General features: G+C 41.7%; 1 protein-coding gene and 2 long non-coding RNA genes across 4 annotated transcripts in view; 1 reads left to right on the plus strand and 2 right to left on the minus strand.

The window, feature by feature from the left end:
- Window positions 1-9,390, minus strand: part of LOC139106361 (uncharacterized) — a 187,581-nt gene extending 178,191 nt beyond the window's left edge. Inside the window, exons 1-5 of one of the 2 annotated variants that reach the window (XR_011546338.1) lie at window positions 9,094-9,390; window positions 8,131-8,417; window positions 7,570-7,746; window positions 7,196-7,453; window positions 7,040-7,080 (exon numbers count right to left, since the gene is read on the minus strand). This is a non-coding gene — a long non-coding RNA (uncharacterized lncRNA). The remainder of the gene's footprint in view (window positions 1-7,039; window positions 7,081-7,195; window positions 7,454-7,569; window positions 7,747-8,130; window positions 8,418-9,093) is intronic. The other variant, XR_011546339.1, reaches the window with a different exon arrangement.
- A 567-nt stretch (window positions 9,391-9,957) lies between these two features.
- LOC139106369 (uncharacterized) lies at window positions 9,958-13,246 on the plus strand. Its single transcript, XR_011546341.1, has 3 exons — window positions 9,958-10,071; window positions 10,148-10,271; window positions 10,971-13,246. It is a non-coding gene; the product is annotated as an uncharacterized lncRNA (long non-coding RNA).
- A 245-nt stretch (window positions 13,247-13,491) lies between these two features.
- On the minus strand, window positions 13,492-17,479 carry LOC139106368 (kinesin-like protein subito). The gene is made up of 4 exons (XM_070663082.1): window positions 16,699-17,479; window positions 16,373-16,565; window positions 14,284-16,239; window positions 13,492-14,174 (listed from the first exon to the last, which is right to left on the minus strand). Exons 3-4 carry the CDS (start codon window positions 16,117-16,119, stop codon window positions 14,151-14,153), a joined length of 1,860 nt encoding a protein of 619 aa, XP_070519183.1. The 5' UTR covers window positions 16,120-16,239; window positions 16,373-16,565; window positions 16,699-17,479; the 3' UTR covers window positions 13,492-14,150.
- Between the last annotated feature and the right edge of the window lie 1,617 nt (window positions 17,480-19,096).

Genomic DNA, 19,096 nt, shown 5'->3' on the forward strand with positions numbered 1-19,096 from the left:
TACACATTCCCGGTCGCGCGTAATAGTCAATATTTCCATCAGAAGCACACCTACAACTCACGCCTACGCTGACAAACCGCGCGGCCAACGGCGGTGCTTTATGAGAGTTCAGGGCGCATTTGACAGCGCGATGCGCCGAGCCAGTTGTTGCCATTTATTCGCGCATTACATTACTCTGTTACCGAGTCGAGTGTCACCAGCTAATTTGCATTATAAGTGCCGCTGATGTTATCATCGCTTCGCTTATACGTTATGGCGCCGCTGACGGATCGTCAACGGTAGCCATGCGATCGTTCATGTATACGTTAGTGCATATGATGCTGGCGGTGCGCGAGTGCATCCCGCGGTATGCCCTGCGTGCCCACCAACCACCCTCCCCGCGCTCCACCCTCGACGATCATCGCGAGAGAGAGCTGGCCAGCGATAATCGCGTCCGATTCGCGCCTATCGAGCTGTTGACGGCCGCCCGCAACGCTAGGCGCGGCCCCGCATGAAAATAATTATTGCATTTTAATTGTGAGGACGCGGGAGAATTGCATCGACCGGCGGTCAGGCTTAAGCAATTAATTAGAGCTGGATATTAATAGATAACGTGCGTTTAGATGCGGAATTCAAATGGTATGATGATTAATGATGACGTGTTAGCAGGAAATGAAACTCTTCATCAACGATATGACCTATCATTTCTTGTATTAGCATTATGCCACGTTAATGCGTGCTACATTTCGCGTACTACATTTGCATTACAAAATGGGAAGCGGTATAAAATAAAGAAAAAAAAATGGGAGAGGGGAAAAATTAGTTGTACGATCTAATTTTATTCAGAACGGACGTTTATGCCGAGCGCGACTTTACGCCGATTCATCGCGAGTGATCGTCTTCCTTTCTCTAAGCGGGCAAAGAGCGTATTAATCAAATTTAATCGCGATGTTTATATTTCATACGATGCCTCCGCGAAACACGAGAAAAAAATTAATTACGAGTGTCATTCTCTCCTCAGAGAAATTCAGCCGCGCCCTTTTCGCTCGTAACAGCGTCGCCGGCACCTTTGGAAATATTTTCAAAATCGCGACACGCTAGACGCCGACGTCATTAGACGGCGCCCGGTAGTAATTACTACTAAATAATTTCGCCGCGTGAGAGCCATCCACCGGCAGATGTAAATTCCCTCCGTCCGGTCGCGCGCTCGCTGTATGAATTCCGCACGAGTGTCCGAGTGTTCCGACCTTTCTCGTGGACGTATGTCGAGCGGCTGAAGTGGAGATTGAAGTGAAATATGAAAATCCAGACCCCCCGGCCGCCGAAGAGACTCGAGAACGCTGGGTATTGGGCACATCTCGCGTGTTTAACGAGGCGCGTAAGACGGAAAAACATAGGTAATGAACGCGAACAAGAGCGCGCCTTTTCGCCCGGCAAAAATCGCTCTCCGAATCGTAGAAAAGAAAAAAAAAAGAATAATAAAAGAAAGAGCGCGGCTGAAGAAAAATACGCGATTGAGAGTGAGCTAGAGAAGCGGAATATAATGGCCCTCGGCGTTCGATATTATTTTGGGGCGAACATCCGCCGAATTCTACCCCGGTTAATTTTTAACCAGCTCGTCTCGCTGCTAGTGCAATTCGCGCCCGGAATTTATTAGGCGCCTAATATTTCTCCTACAAAAGATTTAAATTTTTTAAGAAAAATGAAATGGCCCGAAAGTAGCCCCGATGAGAGAAAAGAGCTCTTCGAAATCTTGACTTAAGTGGAATTGTTTCGGTGCGTTCTCAATTTTTGATTGTCGCTGAATCCTCGCGCGCTAATGTACGCAAGACGACGGTGATAAACGCGTTTCCCGGACGAGAATCAACGTTTTAAAATATAATTACCTTATCTACACCTCGTACAAATGACACCCGCGACACAACACGTGTCGCTTTCCGTGCGCGCGTGGTACGAATTCACATACGAACGTACACGTCGCCGTGCAATTATTATGTGCGCTCGGTGCACCTACAATGCAAGCGGGAATCCATTTCGGAGTGGCAATTCGCGCGATACATTATCCAGTCAGCGTCGGCTATACGATTCGTAGTCGTTTCAGCCGCCGTAATAACGCCGACATTTCAACCCTCGCGTCGCCCTCTCCTGTAAGGGGGTGACCAGGGGCCGGAGCGGAGGTGGTTTCGCGGTGTCAGCGACAATATTTTCCTTCGACGGGGGTACGCGTCATACACCGATACTTTTTTTTTTCCCTCCCCGGTCCTCCGCCTCTCTTTCTCTCTCTTTCTCGCCGACGCGGCAGGCGAAATAACTCATTTCGAGAATGCGTGCCAGCCAGTGAGGCTGTCGATAGCAGCCACGTCTGGGATACATGACAACGTGTAAACAACGTGGCAGGCGGCCCTGTCAGACTCGTTGTATTTCGAGAGCAGAATGGATGGGAGTATCGTTAACCAGTCGGTCGGTTAGGTCATGCCGACGCGATTTTATGAACGCGTCGCGTATCCTCCCTCGGACGAAGAAATTTACCTTTATTAAATAACGTCGCGAATTAAAAACAATTGAAATTGATACCTTATTTATATCGTACTCTACATTTAATTTTACGCGTAAATCCCGCGAATACATTGACTGTCGAGAACAATGGGCATCTGCGCTTGTCGCGAAATACGCGAGTAATAATCGTACGAAAAAGAATGTCAAATTGCGGTGGCGATAAATCACGAGCGTTCCGGCTTCTCCCCGTAAAGTTCTGTGAAAATCTATTATTCCTCGTACGATAGTCTTAATGAGGCAAAAAACCCACCCAGAGTCATCGGCACAGCTGCATCTGGACCGTCGGCGGCGCGGCTCAGTGGCTTATTGAATTAGACGGGAACGAATGAAGAGCTGGGTATATCCGCCATATGCGGCATTCGGAGAGACAACGTCAGTGAAAAAGTGCAACGTAGTTGCCCGTAGACGCGATACTTTACGCGAAATCGCGGATTTAATGCCGCTGCAGACTTTGCACTTTAATGTGCGTGTGGAACATTTCATAAAGTACGGATGTAAGATACGTCTTTTAATTGAAATAAATTAAAAAAAAAAAAAAAACACTGTTGCATTTTACTGATTTAATAGTTAAATTACACTGATTGTCAGCGGCATACTTAGCACTGATGTAATTAGTGAATAACCACTGACAATTAGTGAATATCTACTGATTGACATTTAGAATTATAATTGCTATATTATTGACGACCGTATGGCAGAAATCTAACGAACACGTTCGAAGACGCACGCGATTGCACAACCGTCGTTTTCTTGCCAAGACCATGATCGACAGGCGGCTGCAATAAAAGGGCCAGACATCGATAATTATCCGTTTTTACGAGCTTGTGCAGTTCTCGCGCCGCTCTCTTCCCGTCTCCGTCTACATTTGCTTTCCCTTTCCCGATTATCTTCCCCTCGCGCTCGCTATCGCCTATGTGCACGAACATCGACCTCGTACGCCGGCGGAGATAAAGATTTCAATTCTTGGAATGAAAATTGCCGATCAATTTAACAATTGACCTGAAATTCCGCAATAATAAAGCGCAATCATACGGCCCACATGGAAACCGCTGGAGACGGATCGGTGTGTTTTTAGTTTACCGTGGTGCATTACGTCGCCCGCAAGCCTACAGAATTACTCACGCTCGGAGATCGGATCCTCTAACGGGTGGATCGAGTCAAAGACTCCTTACAAAACCCGGAGATAAATTGTTCTAATTCACAGTACGCGTACCTTAAGATTGACAGCAATGAAAAATACGAAATAGTATCGGCAATATTTTTAAGTTCAATCGTACGTAATATATAGTTTCATATCTGCATCGATGTACATTCTTTACGTATTTTAATTTTTTTTTTAATTAATTAATTTTTTTATTCCGTGGCTAAATAACTTAATAATTTTTTTTTTTTATATATATATATAAACGTGGTTTTGGAATATTCAAAATTACGCTTTTTTCAAATCGTATTAAATGATATCTCGCGCTTTTACGAACACCCAGTACCTCAGGTTTCCGGACCGATGAGTAAGATCGCGTGTGTGGAAAGGACCGAGTAATTAAGTCTTCCCGATGTTGACTCTCGATGGCTGCAGGAAAGACGGGCAAAAGGCAGCCTTTATTCCTTCGCCGTGTCATTATTTGCGCATTGATGCACTGTTACGACCAGACACGCATCCGCATCTCATTTCGAGTGCGCTCCCGTGAATATTCACGAGACCATTTTACCTCGTTCCTTAGATTGGGTGATCCCACCGCATTACGGTAGCGGTCTTTAAAATGAGAGGACGGAGGACGAGTTTTTCTTTCGCCGAACATATTTTTCAATCGTGCCCGATACGCCAAATTACATAACTATTGAATTAAAATTAAACATCGACATTTAATTTTATTTTAAACATCGCCGCGTCGAGCAAGTAAGAGGCTTAAGGTAATAATATATGTTTCCGTCGTAAAAATAAAATATTTTCAACCCACGTCTCAAATCGCATTCAATAGCCCGACGTATGAATGAGTTTTGCGTCACGTATTAGCCGCGGGTATGATTAACGAAGGGGGGGGGGAGATAATCCTACATTTTGATTCCCAAAGAGTCCAAAGAGCAGCGGGCCGATGACGAATTCAGCATCTGGCCCCAGCATTTACGGTTTATAATGCGCTTCTTGCGCCGAATGACCGGCACAAACGCGAAACATCAAACGTCACGGAGAAAGAAGGAATGGGCGAAGTTAAAGGGAGCGAAAGGGACGTGAAATAGTGGGGCGAAATCAAGAAGAGGGAGTTGTAAAAGAGCAAAGATGAACGGAGAGATGAGAAAGAGAGAGCGAGAGAAAAGGAGATATAACGCGCGGTAAAAGAAAGTCGACGGAACGTTTTCAGCGGCACGTCGGCGCTTTGTGAGCGCACACAATCGTGAAGATCATGCCACCCTTTTTTTCGTCCTCGTGTAAGAAAAACTTAAATTGATGCGAGTAGCTCGCGAGAACGGGACGTACATGCCGGTTCTTCGCCGACAATCGCAGAACTGGAAGGACATTCGGAGAGGAAAAGACGCTAATTAGTCACACAGATTCCCGCCGAATCGCTTTCGCGTTAAAGTGCATCGATAACGCGCGCTGCGTGCCTAGCATTTGTTCGATTTATAAAAATTACTAAAATTTATTAGAATGTCCAACCCCTGAGAAAAAAATTATTTCCTCAACTTTGTATAATAATTAAGATAATTGCGAGCAGCCGACTATTTTTAAATTGCGCCGCAACTTCGAATGGTAATCGCAGGAACTTTTGATGATCGCTCGACGTTTGAAGAGATCGTACATGTTACGGATTCGCGAGCGCGGACACGTGTGCAGCTCGGTTTACGTGCGCCCGATGTGACAGTATAGCGTTGCCGGTGGTTCGAGTGGCCATTGAGATACCTCGGTTCCCGAGCGCCGGTGCCCTTACAAAAGAGCAGTACTTATCAGATATTGGAGGCAATGAGGCGGGCTACTTTTAACAAGACTACCCTGGTACGCCACTCTCCACTTCACCGATCCCCATGCTCGATGTCAAACCGCGCGCCGCGTGCCCGATGCGCGCCCCGTTGTTGTGGAATCCCATAAAATTACGAGCGCCACGACGAACCCATTGATCCCGATTCGCTAACGAACCACGAGTTGGGGATTACACAAGAGGATCCGCGGAGGATCGTCTTTTCTGCGGATGAATCTTATCGGTAGCGCTTCACAATTCGTTTCTCAAAGAACGCGGTGTTAGAGTTCTTTCTTCCCTCCCGTATCATCTCTTTTCTCATTTACATTTGATTCTTGCAAACAAGGCATTTTTTTTTTTTTTTTTAGTAATGATCCATCGAATTATAAATTTAACGAGTGTGTTAAAATGCGAATCATCAGAATGCAAACTAAGTCCTGTTAGATTAAGTTTAAAATAATATCGCGGTGAATTCTTCGAATAGAAGTAATTATTTCAGTCGCGCATTTATTATTCGCTCGAATCTCTTTTCGCGAAAGATGATTTTGGATTTTTGACGAGTCAAGCCGTCCTTTGTTTTGGCAATCTCGAGCGCAAATTCTGAGTTTGCAGAAGTTGGGTCCGCGCGAAGGGCAAAATTTGCAAAACAAAGCGTCGATTTGTAGAAATTTATCGGGCGCATCACGCAATTAGGCAAATAAGCAGTCTAACTGAGAATTGCGTCGGTGTGCGAAACGGATGGAAGGGTGTAACGACAAACAATCTCTCTTTCTCTATTATCACTTTCGTCCTCGCGCAGAAAGCAGCAACATTTCATTTCATTTGTTCAGCCTCTGAACCCGGCTGCTTTTCGGCCCGACGTCGTTCGACGTCAAACGTACCGCAGCACCCCAGTTCGATCCACCCTCTAATTTGCTACTATGAACACATCCCTCTTTCGATCCCGCATTCTATCACGAGTAACAATCTTTTGTTACATCGCTTAATACACGATATATTCAATATCATACGGATTCAATATCATACAACAAGAAGAAATTACAAGTAAATACTTATTTAATAATTTAAAATAATTAAATCTGGGAAAAAAAATCCGTAGAAAAAGAGAAGTTAATAAATGCTGAGTAAGACGTGCACTGCGTCTGCGAGAACGATTATCAATTAATTTACTAAACAAACGTGTGAGATGTGTTCACTGGTAGACAGCACGATATTTTACTGACGGGTAATTTAGATGAAACGCGGCACGCAAATCATCGTAAGAAATAATTATTTAATGCAAATATCGTAACGGGGTGCAATCGCTCACTCCTCTACCTACTCCTGTGCGTACATACAATCGCGCCTAACAATGTGCCTAATATCTCTTGAACTAAATCTAAATTTTAAGACAGAGCGATCAAAATACGAATGTAGACTCTATCCGCTGCCTTCTAAGAAGCGTTTCCCGGTGCAAGGAAAGAAACCGAGAAGTAATACTTGCTACATACTTCCGTTAATATGTCCGTAAAAATAGTTATGTAAAGAAAAAAAATTAAATGCAGACTCACCATTCGATGCGCAACAGCGGAGTTGACGAAGCTGCAGTTGGCTGTAACATAAAATTAAAAAAATTATTAATTAAATTAAATTAGATTAAATGTTAAAGCAAAAGTAATGAGCAATAAAATATTATTAATTTTATATAAATCAAAAATAATAGATACCTATAAGTTGCTCCGCCGGAGCAAGATGCCCATCCTGGGCCTGCTCCTCCTCTCAGCTGGGACGTGTCGAGTCATCCTTCCGCGCACTGGAAACATACGAACACGATCGGATCAAATACTATCGCGAGAAAGCAATTTTCAGAAATTCCAGAAAAATTAAATCGCAAAAAACGCCCGAATATTATCGACACTACCGACGCGACCAACGAACCGGCTGCGGTTTATATAATTAAATATCGGCGTACGACACGATAATATCTGAAACATAAAAAATTACACATAAATTAGATTTGAATTATATTATATTAAAAATAATATTAAAAAAATATTTATATTTTAAAATACTTTTATTACAAAAAAAAAAAGAACCGTACCACTCACTAATCGATGCGTAATAGTAGATAGTCTGATACGTCCAACTGATCCTCCTTCGGCGATAGTACAGTAGTCCTCCTCGCTTTGCAATCTCAGGGTTGTGTTCTACTGCTCCTTCTTCTCCTTCCTCGTTTTTCCCTTTTCGGTCAAAGTCCGCCAGTCCTCTGTATCTCCATCTAAAACAGAAAAATTTTACCTGATTAATATTTTTGCATCTATTAAACAAGGTCACATGCATGAACTATTCGATGCGTACACAAATAATCTCGCTCTTAGCCGGCCTGCCGGCACCAAATTTTAACGCGAGAAAAATCAAAATAGCGCTAACAAGTAAGCTGCCCGTGCATTTAACCTTGACTCGGCTCTCGCTCGCTACACGATACTAACACCCACGAAGGAATGTATAGCGAATATTCTCGTCACACTGCTCACAATTTATCACGAATCTATGCCTACTCGATACGTTGCGGTTCTCGTTCGTCAAGTCTTACTTTAATCTAACTCCGACTGTACGTACCGATGAACGACAAAGAGAATCGCGATACGTGAATATCACTTACTTGGGATGAAATTGTTGGTTACAGATGGTCTCCAGGTACAGAGCCTCGATGGTGGACTGTGAATCATCGTGGATTAAAGCTCCTAGTTCGCAGAGTATTCAGGAGTGCTTCGATTTAGCCGGTGCGTCGCTGCGTACGTGCCGCGTGCTCGGTCGTCGAAGCAGGAACGGAAAAGGAAGTGAGTGGCCGCTGCGTTCGCACGTCTCTAGAACTCCGTAGATGAGCTTGCGCGCACGATCCTCCCTCACCCGCGCTCCCCTCGCCATGACCTCTTGAGTCCCCGTGCGCTGCAAAAATAATGCGTTGTACAAACTATTTTCGGGTAATATTCAATACACTATTACCATCCTATTATCGCGACCGTATGCCTACTGAAAACGCTGCGATTCTCGCCCGTAAAATCTTAGCTTTACCAAGCTCCGACTGTACCGATTGACGACGCGAAGAGAGGCGAATTTAATGTACACGTAAATGGCAATTAGACTTACTTCAGAAACAAAGGAAATGTTCACAGCTGCTTTCCGCGTATGGAGGATCGAAGGGAGAAGGTTTCTGACGCTGGTTTAAGGATCTTGGTCCACCGATTGCAAATATTTCAGCGGGAACAGCCGGAGCGTCTCCGCGTACGTCGTGACTGCTCGAGCTCCGGGAAGGAAAGAGAGAGAATGATGGCTGCTTCTGCGCGCGACACCTTCGTCCCCCGCGCTCCGCGCTCACCGCGCCCACCGCTTTTTATGCATCGGCCTCTTGAGTCCCCGCGCGCTGCGGAAATAATGCGATGTACAATCTATTCCCGGGCAATATTCAATACACTATTACTATCCTGTTATCGCGACCGTATGCCTACTGAAAACGCTGCGATTCTTGTCCGTAAAATCTTAGCTTTACCGAGCTCCGACTGTACCGATTGACGACGCGAAGAGACGCAAATTTAATGTAGATGAAAATAGCAATTAGACTTACTTTAGGATCAAAGGAAATGGTCTCAACTGCTTTCCACATATGAAGGATCGATGGGAGAAGGTTTCTGACGCTGGATTACAAATCTTGGCGCACCGATTGCAGATGTTTCAGCGAATGCAGTCGCAGCGTTTCTGCGTGCGTCGGCTGTCCGAAACGCGCGCACCTCCTTCCTTACCCGCACTCCCCGCGCATCGGCCTCATCACTTCAGTCCCCGTGTGCTACGGAAATAATGTGTTGCACAAACAATTCTTGGGCAATATTCTGTACACTATTACCATCAATCAATCGTGATTACGTGACTAAATATACCGTGGTTCTCTCTTGTAAAATATCACTGTAACGAGCGCTGTGTGCACTGATGTATGCATAAATATCATTTACTCGAGAGGAAAAGAAGTGATTACGATACTCTCTGCTCGTGGAGGTTAGGCGTATCCCACGCCAGATCAAGTGTCTTCGTTCGCTGATTACGATAATTTTTGCAGATACGACGGAGCAACGGAGTGTCTCCTTCGTGCGAGATAACCTGCTCGGACTCTAGCACAAGAATCGAAAGGGAAATTGGCCACCTTCGTTGCTCGCGTTCCGGCCACTTTAGTCCTATAACATTGCACAAAAGAATTTACGGTAAATATTATATTGAATATTAATTGAATATTGAGTTGCGTAGCGAGTGTATGTATAATGTTACGGTACTCGCCAATTAAATAAATCCTCCGTAATTTGCGCAATTAACGTAGAAAAATGAATGGAATTAATGTATCAATAGATATAAAAATCATATTTAAAGAAACAATGAAATCTTTGATAAGTTAATCTTTTCTAAAATGTAAACTTTTTTTCTCTCAATGACTAAATTTTTATTATGTCCAATAGATATCGAAACGACGAGACTATTTATTTTGTGTAGCCACAAAGCCACAACCAGTGATGTTCCCGATACTATTGGCTTCTTATTCGACTTATTTCATAGTAATGTAATAAATTTTCTTAATTAAATTTAATTTAAAGAAATGAGTTAATTATTAATTTAAAAAAAAATTAATATTGTAGGTAAAGTAAAGAAGCAAGTCACAGCTAAAAGTGAGAAGGAATACCAAGGGGTGGACCGAAAAGAGAAAATCCGAGCACGCAGGAGACGAGAGGCACGTAACGTGCGAACAATAAGCAATAATAGGTAATGCAATTCAAACGTGGAGGCTGGCAATACTCCGAAGCCGACGGGGTGGTTACAATGCTGGGAAATGCAAGACAGGCATTTCCGGCGAAACGCGACGGCGGCGGTGGCGAGAGACGGACAAGGATGACTGGAAAGGGGATGGCGGAGAACGGAGACAATCATACAATACGGGACGTTCGGGTAGTCTATCGCATATTTGCCTTTACGCAATTCTCTACTCGCGCAAACGCTTCGCTCGCGATATTACGCAATCGCGATTTATCCAGCACGATGCGACGCGACGCAGTCATCGTCCGGAACGTGGCTGTATTTAATCCGGGGATGCTCTCAACGTGCCTGCGTGCGGTAATGAAAATGCTGTGAATAACCGCGACTATCTGTATCTTACGTTTTCACAATATAAGCAAAATAATCGCCAACAAATACCATTGCGGAATGGTCGCGCGGGCGACGATACACTTTTCCGATGAGAAAAGTGTCCTAGTGAATTAAATAAATTGACAACGTTTTAGAAATGGAATATATAAATTAACTAGTATGATCGATATTGTTGTTATTAACATATATAATATTGCGTAATTATTTTTTAAAGTTTGTTACTCTGTTAAACGTAGATTTGATCGAAGATGTAGTAGGATGATCTCAGAGAGGAGCATGAGAATGTAGTAGATGAAATCGTTTGTTCTAATATTGCAGGTCCGACCCCGAAGCTCGAAGATGGAAGTTTGTCCGTTGGAAATTGTCCGGGTGACGTTGCAAATGGATCCAGACGATTCCGCCCGTCTCTTCTTGTAGCCTTACTGTAATACGCACACATGTGTTTTCAACGTCGCCCTGGTAGCCAGCTTTTCACCTCGAAATCCCGTGGGGCTAATTCTTAAGACACCGTTCGACATTGATAAAGGTGAGCCATATCGGAGTCAAAGTTTTCGCAAAAGTGCCATATTTGTCTGAGCAACGGCTTGTGTTCTTGCCCATTGTATAGTGTAATATGTATTTAATAAACTTTCCCGGCAATGCATTTTATTTTCTATAACTGATATTACATAATTAAAAGTTGTTCAGTTTGCATCAAAAGCCTATTTTATCAAATTCTATTTTTGTAGGGTCTCTTTTCGCTTCACGTGGCAAGATTTCCATGGAGAAACTCGAGGCGAGACGTCATCGGTCTAACTCAGAAGGCAAATGACACGAGAAATATAATCCATGCCACCCCGGGCTTTGAACCCAGAGAACTTCTTACCCTTCCTACTCGACATCGTTATAACTCCTTACAGGCTTGGCCTCTCCTTCCCTCCACCGCTTTCCCCTTTCGTCTACGTCAATCCCAGAGAAAGCTGGGCATTGTCGTGCCGAAATTGTGCGTAACTACGACAATAGTTCGGCAGGATTGGGCGAAATTAATGAAAACTCGCGCAGGATCTACGAAGAAGGGGTGAAGAAAGGGATGAGATCTCCCTAGAAACAGATATTCCGACCGTTGGAGGAGGGGGTGGGTTCGGCTAATCGTGACAAATACTGATCCGGGATTGCCGAATTATAAACTAATGTCTTGAGGAAACTTCGTCCGGAATAACTTTCTCCTCTTCTATCTGATTACTCCTAGTGCTCACTCAACCTTCGAATAGCGTGTATACTCTCTAAGTCACTTGTTCTGAATTTTATTAGAACCCTCATATACATTATTTAGAGTTTATAAAACATCCTTGTATCTGGTATCAATATGTGTAATCGGTATTATTATTTCAGTCATATAAACTTATTATATTATTATAAATTCTTAAGATTATAAGTATTACGTGGGAGATAAGTTATATATTAATATTTTATTACAGTATTATCTGTAATAAACAATAATGCAGTTAGCAATTGGAGATATTATCGGTATATTGCGTTCCTTAAAGATAAAATCGTATGTAATGGCAAAACATAGTTCCGACATTCGTTATAATAAACGTTATGATAAACCACTCACAAATAAAGGCAGCAACTGCGTTGCTCGTGCAAGGGCGGACCCTGCTTCGGATTTTATTGCCAATATGCTATAATTTCTGACATTAGATGCCGCTGACGCTTTCGCCTGCTCATTACAACCTGCCCATTCCCAAACGTGATCTTCCCGCGAAAACAGCCACTCTAATCTCTCTTTCTCTCTTCTTCTTTTGCAGATACTGATAGATGAAATTATGAGGAGGGATATCGAAATTGTACCATGACCCCCACTCCGTATAATCTTTCGGTTTCTACGATATTACTGGGATGTGCGATGTGATAAGGGGATACAAATAAATGAAAGAAAATCGTCCAATTCGAGATTGCAATCTGCTGCGAGTTTACAAATGTGAAAACGACGCTGAAGAGTACTTTCAGTAATCATTCGGATGCATTTCTATTTGTAAAAAAAAATGTGCTTTTGGAAAGAAATCATTGGACATTCGGAATAATTTTTATATAAAAGGTACCGTGTACAATTAATTGCATTTGCAGAGTGAATTTATTCTAATAATTATTTGCTGGACTTTCGATGTTATAATTAATTCGTATTATTTTCTTGCAGATGAGCTTGTTATCGCGATGGAACGGCCAAGAGTGGTTTGCCGAATTGCAGATCACAGTGGCCGTTTTCGCTAGTTCACCTTTTCGTCGTCGGTGATTTCTCGGAGTAAATGTACCGCGAACTTTCCTCTTTCAATTGGCAATAAGATTTGATCGTTGCGGGAAATATCATCCAATTTCCTTTCTCTCGTGGTCGAGCTGGAACATGCCGCTCGTCCGCCTACTCACGTTCGCTCTCTAACTTCACCATCAACCACCCTCTTTCCGTTATCCTTTACACGCCCTGTCGCAAGATATAAAGATGGCAAAATTATCCCTTTTGGTTCACCGGTGGAAATGGCATCGGTGCCATATCTGTTCCGATGCTCATTTATGGTATGTGTAACACTTATTTATTACGATAGTCTTTTTTAAATTACAATTCTTTTTTGCTTTTACTTAAAGATAGAACACTAAAAAAAAAGATTAGTAGAACAAGTTATTATTTATGTCGAACGTTATATTTATAATTTGATTAGCTCGTAACTTATTATTAATAATAAAATATATATTGTGTTATTTAAATTTGTGAGTGGTTTATTATAACGTTTATTATAACGAATGTCGGAACCATGTTTTGCCATTACATACGATTTTATCTTTAAGGAACACAATATACCGATAATATCTCCAATTGCTAACTGCATTATTGTTTATTACAGATAATACTGTAATAAAATATTAATATATAACGTATCTCTCACGTAATACTTATAATCTTAAGAATTTATAATAATATAATAAGTTTATATGACTGAAATAATAATACCGATTACACATATTACTTTTATATTATTTTATTGAACAAAAATCATTAATTCATAATCATGTATGTGTACAATGAGAAAATAATATAGAGACAACAATATGTATTAAAAGCATAGCGTTGGATTAAATATGTAACATGAGTTATATGTAAGTTATATGTAATATGAGATATATACGACTTTTTTTCTGTTACATTTAACAAAGTATGACACGCTTTAAAATTGTACACATAACATTCAGTGAAATAAAATATATGAAATACACAAAAAAAAAGAAAAAAAACTCAAATTACTTTAAATGCACGAACGTATAACAATATTCTTAATACCGATAATAATATAAAATAAAATAATCGTAAACTATTGGCATATGTTGCCACTACAATTTACTACAAATCAATATTAATATTTTAGTAGTTTTTAAATTAACCATTTTATATTAATATTCTCGCTTTTTATTCTTTAACATCTTGAACGAATCATCCGCTGAAATTTTACTCCTCTTCTCAGTCAATCATTCCAATGTTTTTTTTTCATGCTGTAAATGATAATGGTTTGTAATACAAGATATTTCATGCAATGAATAAATCCTCATTAATAAAGCAAGTTTATACGTGCTTGTCTTCGACTTGTAATTTACTACTTACATTCAAATCATCATTGGGAACGACTACCCAACCATCGGCCTCGCGTCGATTAACTGTAGGTGAAATTCTGCACGCTGGTGAAGAACTTTCACCTATAGACATATTATTCGGAAGAAAGTTATCTATTGCATTGTCATCAACTGAAATATTTATTGATCGATTATCCTTGTGCTCTTTATCACTTATGCTTTCATTTTTTGAATGATCTAAATACTGTTTAACTTCAATAAGTTGTTTTTTTTGCTTCTCTATTTGACGCTGCAGCATGATGATGTGAAGTCGATTATATGAACATTCCTCTTCCATCTCTGACATTTTATGGAGTTTTTCATTTACTTCTTTAAATTTCTTCTCAGTATCTTTTACTTTTCCACACATTAACTGTAGGAGATTATTCATGAGGCAATCGGTAGTGTCCTCGATATTTTCACTATTGCCACCCCATTTACAAATCTCATCTTGTACAAGCTGTCGAAACTTTTCTAATTCTTGTTTTGCCAAGGTCAATTCAAAAGTGCAGTCATTCTTTTCATAAAGAATTGTTCTTTTCTCGTTTTTCAGTCTCTTTACCACTTTTCTCAAGACCTTGATTTTCGAATTAACTTGCGTATTCTCAACTTTATTTTTTCTATTATTCAGTTTCCTAATTATATCACAAAAATTAAGAATACGCTGTACTTCCTTAAAACGATTTGGCTCAAAAACAACGTTTATTATAATACTCAAATTTTCTTTCCCTAAGAGAGCATGCTGACATAACCGTGTTATTTGTGACTGGCGAAATGGTGCCTTCTGATTTCGACTTAAAGCTCTAAGGCACATATTGAACGCTAACAAGCTGTTGTTAATAGCACACATATTATGCACATATTCTTTTTTTTCGTAATTTATAAAGCTAGCCAAATCATAAAAAGTCAAAGAACTAAGTGTTACTTCTTCTGGACACTGATCCTTTTCATATTGTAGTAACTCTATTGTAAAAACGATATGAGATAGAGAGTTTCCGAATTCCTCTGTTTTGAACATAATTTTTGATTTAATCTCCTTGATAATTTCTTCAGCGTCTTTCTTAGTTGTGGCATAAATCTTATTTAAATTGTGAACAAAAGCTTGCTCTTTGGAGTTTACATATATATTCGGTCCATAGATTTTTTTTTTTGTCATGTACAGCGGATCAAAGGTGTTTTCGTTGTAAATTTTTATACAGGACAACCAAACACTGTACCTTTTTTCATAGTAGTCTGAGTATGTCTTATCTATGTAATTTTGATAATCGCACTCAGAACGAAAACAATTTCTCGTATTCTGTAATTTATATATTTTTTCTCTACATGCCTTCTCTAAAGTACGTGCAGTGTAATTCAGGTGCAGTACAGTGCCCTGAAACGTTGGTTTGTACCATGGCACTTCGGTGCACTTTATTGTCGAAAACAGTTTGGCAATAGCGTTTGATATTAATCCATAATTGTTAGACGAGTCGAACAGCGTGTAAGTCTTCCCAGAATTCTTCATGCCGTAAGTCATGATGGTCGAATTTTTCCCACCAAGGAGCTCAGTAACTCGATGGTTTATGAATTCCGTTTGTGAAGTTTGTGATTCAAAAATCTTTGTAAAGACATGCTGTTCACTTTCAGTCTTGCTCGATTTTTCATCTCTCAAACGTGGAATACATTTTTTCTCGAACGGCACAAATGTTACAAGAGTTTCTGGATTAACTATCATGTAATTATTTTCATCATTACTTGATGGTTTTATTTTCAAATACATCTCGATTGGTGGAGAGGATGTTTCGGAATCTCGTTTTGATTTCGCATTTTCAGACGTGTTAGATGCCATTATTGCGAGTTTGACACAGATAAGATATGATGCGATGATTGATTAATGTTCCAACAATTCCAAAATTAAATTTTTTACCGTTATTAAAAAGATTATTTTCCACCTCTCCTTTGCATCACTCTGAAAAATTAAATACTTGTAATATATGTCGATATAAATTTATGTTGTAAATACACATACTTTAATATCAAGTATATTTGTTCGTAAATTTTAACTAAATTTAAATGGTAATTAACGGAAATATAAAAAATACCTGCAAATAAATATGAGTACATAGACTCAAAAGAATTGTTATCAAACGTCTTCTCGGCTTGCTTTTGTTCTTGAATTTGATCTCTTTACCTCCTAACGGTCCTAACTCTGACACATAACATAACAAAGGACAAATACGTAACTAAAATAAATGCACGCTTAAAGATTATTTTCCACCTCTCCTTTGCATCACTCTGAAAAATTAAATACTTTTAATATGTGTCGATATAAATTTATGTTGTAAATACACATTTTTTAAGATCAAGTATATTTGTTCGTAAATTTTAACTAAATTTAAATGGTAATTAATGGAAATATAAAAAATACCTGCAGATAAGTACGAGCACGTAGACTCAAAAGAATAATTATCAAACGTCCTCTCGGCTTGCTCTCGTTCTTGAAACTGATCTCTTTATCTCTTAACGGTCCTAACTCTGACACATAACATAACAAAGGACTAATACGTAACTAAAATAAATGCACGCTCATTGGTCGTAGATATAGAATGCGTTCGGAAGAGCACAATTGTAATACCATATCGGCATAAAGCCGATTCGAATTGTCGTTTTACAATTATAACTTTAGAAACGCCTTTAATGAGGTATCTAACTACGTTGGTAATATGCATATCGCAGTTCCCTCACAGAGCCACATTTCTTTTTTCGAATCCATTCGTCTGTCGGCGAGGTGTGCCCGCGACGCGACCATTAAGACGAGCATGCAGAAATTTGGCGATGACATTCGCAATACATCGGGCAAAACGCGCGGACAGGAGATGAACGTCGAGACGACGGACGGGAAGAGGGGAAGGAAAAGGAATCATCCCGCAGCCGCCTCGAAATATCTTCAAAGACGGGTATGTAGCAATTTATATGCGCGTGTCGTCCGGCTCATTAAACGTAGCCAATCAAAGCCAAAGTTAATAGCGGCCACGGCGCGTACGGCGTGTCCTCGGATGGGACGCACGATGCGCGAAATCCGCCGTAATCTCGGCATCGGAGAATCGGCATCGCGGGTACAAGTCGACCACTGTACCGCTGTGCACCGACCTGACCGCCGAATGCGGTCCGGCGTCGTCGGATCGGCGGTGCCTTTCAAGCCACAATCGACCCCTTGTATCGACAGTGTGGCGGCTGCCCCGGCGGCCCTTCCGCCGCCGGTGCGGTCCTTCTGCTGGGATTTCGCTTTTCGTCTTAGCCGCTCCCTGTATATCGCCTCATCGCACGCGCGCGCGTCTTCAACCGTGTCTCTTTCTGTGCCAGATTAAAGCTCGCCGCTGCGCATCTTCGGTGGTCTTTTCGCTTCTTCGTTACCGCGCGCAATCTCGCGCATCAATACGCTCCTCGGCAATTGAAATTAGCGTGGCAGATAATAATACGAATCCCTTATACAGCGCGAAACCGACGGTGTTCCGCGGATAAATTGCGACTCTCAGAACGGCCGGAAGCCCTCGCGCGAGCCTTCCTTCTTTTCTTTTCCACATTTGATAATGTTACATAATGAGGAGTTTAGTCGGCAAACTTGGGCGAGACCGAATCCCGGCACCGCGTATCGAGACAAAACTTCGCCCACATCGGAGACCGTAACGGAGGCTCGAGGGACCTTAAGTATTTACGTCATAATAGACACATCACTTTTGATCTACGGCGTAACTCGCGATACGGTCCAACGTGCCGGTCGTAAAAACCTCGAAGAAGAAGAAGGAGACGAGCGGGAAAGAAACAAGAAGAAAGCGGAGGTCCTCTCCTTTACGGCGAGAGAAGGAACGCGTGAGCGTCGATATATAGGCGCGCTCATATATAAGACGTAGCTGGTGTATGAAAAATAACAGCCGTTGTGCCTCGCCCTCTCTATATCGGGCGTTAATGCCTCCACGGTGGATTGATGTTCCGCCTTTATGGGTTATTTATTTAATACTGACAAATTTCACCCGATGCCCTCCCGTCCTCCCCCTCGCTTCTCCCTGCTCTGCCGACCACCATCGGCCGGTTCTTTTATGGCGCTTTTGATGGCGTTGGAGAACGAAAACGGTGCCCGGCACCAATGAATCGGCAGAGAATCTCGATACGAACGCGAGCGATGGAAAGGCGCGCTTTAAACCTCTGTGAATCGATTCAAACGTCGTTCTACCTTTTATCTCGGTCTTTTTACGCATCTTTCTGGTTTTATCGTTATAGCGTTATATATTTAGCATTATTACGATTTGCTTCGAGCGTTTAATTAATGACGGAAGTCAACGTTCGCGCTGATGAACAAGACTGTGCAATCGACAGTCCCCGATAAGATTGATCGCTCGGTATCGATAACTTTTATTACATACGCGCGTATACGGGGCCTGTGTGTATCGATGCGTGTCTCGTGGCAGCTGCCGGCGGCGCGTAAAGAAGAATGATGATGATGACCACGACGACGGTCGCATGTAAGTCGTAGGGGGGGAGGAGAAAGGCTATCCCGCGCGTGTTTCAAATCAACTCAAATAATAATGACGAGTTATAAATGCCACTGGACGGCTAACCGGCCCAGACTGATCCCGGGTTGAGATACGTCCCCGCATCCGCGCGTCTCTCCTGGCGCGCGAATTCATGGATCCACGACTCGACGTAACACCGCGTACGTCGGCTACGCTCTACGCGCGAGGGGTCACTTTAATCGAGACGGGAATACGTTGTTGTAACGCACTATTGGCGAATACGCCTGAGAGCGTAGAGCAGAGACACGCAAATAT

The sequence above is a fragment of the Cardiocondyla obscurior genome, linkage group LG11 (assembly GCF_019399895.1).
Source record: "Cardiocondyla obscurior isolate alpha-2009 linkage group LG11, Cobs3.1, whole genome shotgun sequence".
Classification (NCBI taxonomy): domain Eukaryota; kingdom Metazoa; phylum Arthropoda; class Insecta; order Hymenoptera; family Formicidae; genus Cardiocondyla; species Cardiocondyla obscurior.